This window comes from Acomys russatus, chromosome 4 (genome assembly GCF_903995435.1).
Source record: "Acomys russatus chromosome 4, mAcoRus1.1, whole genome shotgun sequence".
Classification (NCBI taxonomy): Eukaryota; Metazoa; Chordata; class Mammalia; order Rodentia; family Muridae; genus Acomys; species Acomys russatus.
In genome coordinates, this window is record NC_067140.1 from 16,653,374 (window position 1) to 16,661,245 (window position 7,872).

Consider the following 7,872-nt stretch of genomic DNA (forward strand, 5'->3'; position numbering starts at 1 on the left):
GCTTGGCCTGAGGACCAGCTACTGCTCCCTGTCACTTCATACACCAGTGCTCCCAAGAGTCAGAATGGGGGCTTGGAATCCAGTGCCTTTGGGACCAGAGGGGACTGTGGGTATTGATGCTGGCTCAGCCAAAGCCTTGTGCTGGGCACCCCAAACCAGGTGGATGCCGAGCACCCCTAGTTAGAGCTACTTTTGAGACTGAGGACCAGGTATGGCCAAGGAATCTACAAGAATTCCACAGATAATATATCTACTATGTTGTTTGGCTGAATCTTTCTATGTAGCCCTGGCTATCCTGGAACTCACTATGTAGACCAGGCTTGCCTAGAATTCACAGAAATCCACTTGCCTCTGCCTGGTAAGTACTGGGACTAAAGGCGTGCACAACAATGTCAGGCTCTACTATGGTTTTTGTTGTTGCTGTTGGGTTTTTTGTTTGTTTGTTTTGTTTTTTGAGACAGGGTTTCTCTGTGTAGCCTTGGCTGTCCTAGACTTGCTTTGTAGACCAGGCTGGCCTCAAACTCACAGAGATCTGCCTGCCTCTGTCCTCCTGAGTGCTAGGACTCTACAGGCATGCGCCTCCACACCCAGCTTACTATGTTGATTTTTAAAGCGCAGGTTGAACAGAGCCGTTCTGCAGGCTAGTGTGCATTGGAGCAGGAGCTTGTGTTCTAGGGCACAGAGGAAGACTCCCTAGACCAGCTCGTCAGACACCTCACAGGATCAGGCCTTTCTGGATCATACCCCCATCCCAGTCTTAACATAAGGAAATCCCTGCTACCTATTGTCTGTCAACGACAGAAGACTTTAGCCCTCAGAGTGCAGCCTGCATCTTCCCAGGCATCTATACGAGGAGAGGGAGGGCTGTGTCTATTTAATAATCTGGGGATAGGACTTAGAACAACAGACACACTGATGAATCCACACGGGTCCTCTCATGACCCACAGCTGTCATGCCTGCCAAGGCCTGAACTACGCCAGCTCCTAAAAGCGGGACAGTGCCTGCTCTGGGAGTGAGGGGCATAGTGGTGTGGACTGGGTACCCCAGAACAGGAGGCACAGGTGAACCTAGGGCACACACAGCCTGATTTGGAAGCAAGTCTTGACGGCGAGATACAGAAACTTTATTGGCTTTTCCCTGCTCTTGGTGGGTGCCCTCTATGCCCCCCCCCCATCCTCTGGACACAGCATTCTAGAACAGAAGGAAGGCAGCGACTCAGGCACAGGAAGTCAGGAGGCCCCAGGTGATCAGTGCCCGCTCTGTAGGTCACAGCCTAACACGGTACCGGATGGGCACGTCCTCTTCTGGCTGCATCAGGCCGAAGCCATATCTGCTGAGGTCAAACTCGGGGACCTCTGTGTCCTTGCTGGCCAGCTCCAAGTCGAAGTGAGTCATCAGAAGGACCACAAACCTGCAGAGAGAGGGGGTGTTGCTGGGCGTGGCAGACCGGCTCGGAGTGAGCGAGGCTGAGTGACTATGTCCGTGGCAGCCATTTCTCGGTCATAGCCACTAAGAGCCAGAGTGTGACTCTCCAGCTTTCCTGCAGATGACGAAGTGGCCATGGGGAGGGACCAGACATGCGTCTCTAACCCCACACCCGTGGCGCCTGGGTAGTCGCATCACAGTGCTCATGGTGACAAGACTCTTCCTGCCTCTCCACAAACCTACACCCCTTTCCCTACGTTAAGAACTAAGTCATCCTTGGCCAGGGCCACACTTACCAGGAGTGTCTGTAAGACTGAAACCTGCACCACTCCCTCAAGACTTGTTACCACCACATGACAGAACTGTCACCGAGGGCCACAGTAGTCTCTACTACCACCTTCTGGAGACACACACAGCTGTCATGTCAAGGATGTCACCAGCGCCTCAATGACAACGACAGGCTCTGCCCTTGGTTGGCCATCTTATTGGTCCCGTGCCTCACCACTGTCCCCCAGCTCAACTCAGGGCCCTAAAGCCATACTGAGCACACAGAGGACTTTCTCCTCTTCCTGAAAGGAGCAGATAAGTGGCCAAGCCAGCCCACTGGACTCAAGGGGAAGTGACTCTCACCAGAGTCTGTTCTCACTTGGGGCTTGGTTCTCCAGTGCTGTCAAGGTTGTAAAGGTAGACTGGGTCCCTTCCAGCTCTGAAGGGCTGGTGGTTATCTGAGGCAGGAGTCTTCCTACCTGTGTGCCCAATGGTTGGAGCCATCACAGCTGTCATTGCCTGAGGGGGAGTCACAGTGACTGAGGTAACAACAAATTCGCTCATTTGTTGAGGTGTCATGATCAAGGTACTGTGCTAAACACGTTAAAAACCCAGCGTCCATTTTGTCTGCCCCTAAATGGGTGAAGCAAGAACTGCAAACAAAGCTCTGTCGTGGTTGTTGATCTGAATGAGAGGATCGGCCCCGGTGTGGATTGTATGTCAGGGCACAAACATGACCAGAAGGCAACCCTCACATTTGCTCAGGTGCCATCGTCTCATGTTCCAGGCACAGGGGTGAACGTAGAAGCCTGCACTAGCGGGGCACACACTTGCGCACCTGAACGTCAACGGACTGCCCTGCTCATCAAACTTTGTGCCTTTCAAAAGTTTTGTTTGTTTGAATTTTACTTTTATTATGTTGGGGGAGTGTGTGCAGAGCAAAAGGCAGGAGGGTCTGTGAACATGAGTGCTCAACCTGAAGAGGCCAGAAGATGGCATCAGATCCCCTGGAGCAAGACCGTTGTGAGCTGCCCGACCAGGGTGCTGGGAACCAAACTCGGGTCCCCCCAATAGCAGTACTCACACTTTATCCCTGGGCCAGCCCCTCGCCCTTTTGAGTTCCTTTAAGCACGTGTAAAACTGCATGATCGCCATGCATTTGGTTCTAGTCCCTTCTCTATGTGTCGCTGATGACAATGCTGGGCTTCAGGCTCCCCGCCCCTATGTCCTATGTTTTTATTTTCTGAGGTTTGTTTTGTTTTCTGATGCTGAGGAATGACCCTCATGCCTCGTGCGTGCTCGGCAAGCGCCCTGCATCGAGATCCAGCCTCAATCACCCCGTTATTCTTAATTTGGAAGTAAAAGCTCACCACGGGCCTGAAGCCAGCTTTAAACTCGCCATACTCCTGCCTCAGCCTCCCCCACAACTGGGATTTTAGGCCCGCGCTCCCAAGCCTGATGCCCTGCTATGCCTGATTATGTGGGACAAGGTGGTTTTTAGGAAGGCATGTTAAGCATTAGGGCAGACCTGACTCCATCGCGATTTCCACCTGATGGTTGAGAAAAGTGAGGTCAAAGGTTAACGTGACTGGCTGTCCCTGGCACAGCGCCTGCATGGTAACGATGTGAATGATGCAAATGCTGGCTAGCATTTTCAAAGCCTGTGACGAGTCAGGCGGTGGGGTGGGCCCTTGGAAAGACCCGTTTCGGAGCTGTAATCAACTCCCAAATCCCATCGGTGAGGAGACAAGCTCTGAGTGTTACGGGAACTACACAGGGCGATGGGCAGATGTCGCAAGGCCTGGTGCAGGCAGCCTGTGATCCTGGAGACTGGGGCTGGGGCTCGGGGAGTCCCAGGAGGGGAACATGGGAACCACTAGCCTTCTCGGGATTTACAACAGCCAAGGGGGACCCTGAAGTTCAGCCAGTTCCTCCCACAAAGGTCTGAACCTGCTGCAGCAGCCAAAGATGGCCAGCCATGGACAGCTGGAGTCAGCAGTCAGAGTTTGGCATGCCCACGCCAACCTCAGGGAAACCCCTGTTGCCGGATCTGATCATTAAGTGAGAAATCAGAAATGTGGCTTCTTCTTCTTCTTCTTCTCTCTTTTTTTTTTTTTTTTTTTAAAGGAGAGCTCTTCTGATTTTTAAAAGAGCCCACATTTTAAAAACACAAATAAACGGATTTGCGGGCAGGAGTTGACTCTCTGCCAGTGTGAAATTTAATCCATAAACCATTAGCTCGAGGCCTTCAGTGTGAGAAGCAGCAGAGGCACCTTGGCCACATCCAAGCTCTTCCCTGGCCACACCCCATCAAGCGGCCTTTTCCCTGCTGGGCCTTGTACTACTGCCCCCATGCCCTGCTACCCTGTCCCCTGTCCCCCACTCACTGTTTGATGCTGTGGATGGCATAGCTCTTCCCCAGGCACTGGTTGTGGCCCGCGCCCCATGGCATGTTGTAATTCTTCAGCCGTTTCCCATCTTTGTAAAAATCTTTCTTCTCCGTCCCATCTGGGTTCAAGAATCGGTTGTATTTAAATACCTGAGACAAGAAGGTGATGTGAATGTCACCCCCACAGAAGCCTGCGCCAGGACAAAGGGCTAGGGATCTTATTTCAGGCTTGTGGCAACTGAGCCCAGCTGAAGCGGCTGGATGGGGGCTTGCCTGGAGGACCGTGGAGGTAGCAAACCCCAGGCTGCGGAGGGAACACAGGGCACAGTAGGCTGCCACTCGGACTGGCTGGTCCCCACATCCCACACCCACAGTCCCTGGGATATCCAGCCCTGCCCCTGGGGCTGACCTCAGGCTCGGCGTAGATTTCTGGGTCCTTCTGGGGACTCAGGAAGGGAAAGAGGAGAAGACGGTCACCACGTCGAAGAGAGAATTCCCTCCCGTCCGCCATAGGCAAGGCCAGGTCTGCCATGACCTCTCGGGTGATGAAGGGGGCCGCTGTGAGCCGGAGGGTTTCATTTAACACACTGTCTGCAAGGGGAAGGGCGGGAGGGTCGGCAGGCTGCCCTTTTGCCTGGACAACACTTCCTGTTCTTGTTTAACAGAGCAAGGGCCAGAGGGGGTGTACCTTGTACAGTCACATAGCAAGGTGGGGAAAGCCAGATGACCCAATGTGCACTCTGTGGCCCCTGAGAAACCTTGGGGTGTGAGTGGGTATGGGAAAGTGGGAGCCACAGGGATAGCCGGCAGCCAAGGAGAGTTTAGGACCTCAGTGTTTATACTCCTACCTGCAGTGTGCGTTCCCTTCTGGGAGCAGTCCCCTGACCTGCCTCTAGAAGAAGCTGGGCTGTTGATCTACTCTAAGCTGGTGGGTCTGAGCTTTCATTGGCCAACAGCCTATCCCTCTGAGCTCAGTAATTGGCTCTGGATGGGCATATAACCCAAAAGGCCAATGGACACATTCCTGGGACTTAAATAGGAATGCTGAGTGAGAGGTCCGTCCTGCCTCCAGAGATGGGGGTGGGGTGGGGGGGGTGGGGGGGGGTGGGGTGGGGGGGGGGTGGGAGGGTGGTGCACTCCCAGTAGAAATTGGGCCTGAAGGACGGAGAAAGACTAAGTCCTGGCGACACTATTGGAGCACCTGGAGCCACCTGCGCCTGATGCTAGTGCCCTCAGGGCTCTCTCAGCTGCACGGCTAAACTGAGCCTCTTCCCACCATTTTGGATTCTTTTTCACTTAACCCAAAAATCTCTTGAGACTAGGAGTCTCGGGTAGCTGATACTGGGCATGCATCATGGGGGCAGCGGCGGCGGGGTGGGGGGGGGCTTGGTACCCAGGTGAGCAGGCTTGATTTCCCTACCTAGCACAGGCATGCTTTCTAGAATCTTCTGTGGGAGTGTGCTCATCTGGGGAACAGGCTGCTCTGCTTGCCAGACGATGCGCTTAAGCTCCGCGTGGACGGCAGCGAGGGCTTCCGGGTTCTTGAGGAGGAAGAGAAGGAGCCAGAAGGCCGTGGGACCCATGTTCCCCTGCAACAGGGAGATGCCTGTTACTCCACCAAGATGACCACCATACCCTGAGGAAGGTGCTGCATAGCCAGTGTATGGGTGGGTAAACTGAGGCAATGCAGGGTGTGGTGACTGACCTGCTAGAACGTGAAAGCCACTTTCATACCCAGACAGGCAGGCCCCACAGTTTGTGTCCAGAGCTGCTGGACCACAGCCCCCTGCCCTGCTCTCATGATCCAGAGTTCTCCAGACCCCTCTGGCAGAAGGACCTGTCCCTACTGTTAGCCCTGCTCGAGGCCGTTCCCTGGCCTCTCAGGTGCCCGGCCAGCTTCCCACTCTGTGGACAGAGGTCATTTTCACAGGGGGCTCTGAGGACACTTTGGAGCACCCTGTCCTCTTAGCCCATAAATATGTTATCAGGCATGCACGCATAGGGCCAAATGCTGATTAAGACCTGCCCTGGCCCTGCCAGCCTCTGCCTGCAGAACAGTTAATAGCTCTGAGGACAACTAAAAATAAGCTGTCAGTCGATGGAGAGGAATCACCCAGGGACATCAGGCTGTGCAACAGTCCCTGCCAAGTGGGGCCGGGAGAAGGCCAGGAACTGGGCAGGGGGAGAGCAGTGACCAGGCCTGACTCCCAGCAGCCAAGCTGCTTCTCCTTTGCCCCACGTCAACACTTGCTCCGTGACCAAAGTCACTGGTGCCATCTCAGTGGCCACCGTAGCCTCCTCCTCACTGGTGATCGGTTCCTGTCCGAACAGCAATCTTAAGAACTCAGACACCAATGCTGGAGAGACGGCTCAGAGGTTACGAACACTCCTTCAGAGGACCTGGGTCCAATTCCCAACACCCACATGGCAGCTCACAAACATCTGTTAGCTCCAGTTACAGGGATCTGGTGCCCTCTACTGGCCTCCTGTGTACCAGATGGCACACACATACACATGTGCACTTGCACACACATACACAAATTAAAAATTAAATAAATCTTCAAAATAAGATTTTGGCTTTTTAAAGACAGAGCTTCTCTGTGTAGCCATGGCTATCCTAGAACTTGCTCTGTAGACCAGGCTGGCCTCAAACTCAGAGACAGAGATCTGCCTGCCTCCCAAGTGCTGGGGTTAAAGGCATGCACCATCACTGCCCTGCTTAAACCATTTTCTTAATAATAATAATAATAATAATAATAATAATAATAATAATAACAACAACAACAACAACAACAATAACAATAACAACACAATATCAGAACCTTCTGGGCCCACTACTCCCAGAGGAGAGTCTAAGCCGTCACTCACTCTTTTTTGGTGTGCTTACTCACGTGCCTTCTTCAGTCACGCGCAGCTACTCCTCCCTGTAGCCCCATCCCTTGGCAGGCCCCAACCCCAAGACCTTTGTGCTTGCTGTCTCTGTCTCCCTGGCTAGAATATTTCCACATCCTCAGATCTGTGGGGCTAGCTTTCTCGACATACAGGGACAGCCCAGACACCTCTCCCACACAGGCCTCCCTGAGCCCCTGGCTATGACTTCCAGGACAGAGGCAATCTCAGCCCTGCTTCCCACCACACTCACCTCCCCAGCTACTGAGCGTGTTTTTTGGACCTCAGCGCCCTGCCCCAGCCTGCGTGAAATGCAAGCGTTTCCAGAAGGACCTGCTGCTGGTACTCGAAGGAGCTTTTCAGTGATTCTCAGAATCGCTGGTCAGCACACTTCGAAAAACAAAGAAGAAAAAAAAAAAGGCCAAGGTCACAGGAAAACAGTGCAAAGGATAGAACACCAGAAGAATGGAAACTGAGCAGGCAGAATGGCTTGGTGCCACTCAGGGTGTTGACGCAGAGGCCTGGGCCAAGATGAGCCCTAACTGGTCATGATGGTTCTTCTCAGCCGTCAAGGTGAGATCGAGAATGGGAGGCCTCTCGCATGCCTGGGATAATCTTGCCTTAATCAAGGTGGGAACCACTCCCTGGGTGGCTCCACTACTGGGCTGGGTCCTGCACTGTGCAAGGGGACAGAGGGAGCTGAGCATCGGCTGTGTTCACTGGGACCAGCTGTCTCAAGCTCCCGCCGCTGTGACTTTCCCACAGTGATGGACTGGAGCCTGGAACCGTGAGTTAAAACACACCCTTCCTTCCGGAAGTCGCGTTGGCCAGAGTATTGCATCACGACAGCAGGAAAGTAGCCGAGACAGAGGCACGACTGGGATGACTGAGGCACAGGTTA

The 7,872-nt window shown here is 53.6% G+C and overlaps 1 protein-coding gene across 1 annotated transcript in view; it reads right to left on the bottom strand.

The window, feature by feature from the left end:
• Positions 1–1,247: 1,247 nt before the first annotated feature.
• The window catches only part of Ptgis (prostaglandin I2 synthase), a 30,899-nt gene continuing 24,274 nt past the window's right edge, over positions 1,248–7,872 (bottom strand). Inside the window, exons 7-10 of the mRNA XM_051143832.1 lie at positions 5,503–5,671; positions 4,492–4,673; positions 4,081–4,232; positions 1,248–1,412 (exon numbers count right to left, since the gene is read on the bottom strand). Of these exons, the coding sequence (XP_050999789.1) occupies positions 1,268–1,412; positions 4,081–4,232; positions 4,492–4,673; positions 5,503–5,671 (648 nt within the window). The 3' untranslated portion in view covers positions 1,248–1,267. The remainder of the gene's footprint in view (positions 1,413–4,080; positions 4,233–4,491; positions 4,674–5,502; positions 5,672–7,872) is intronic.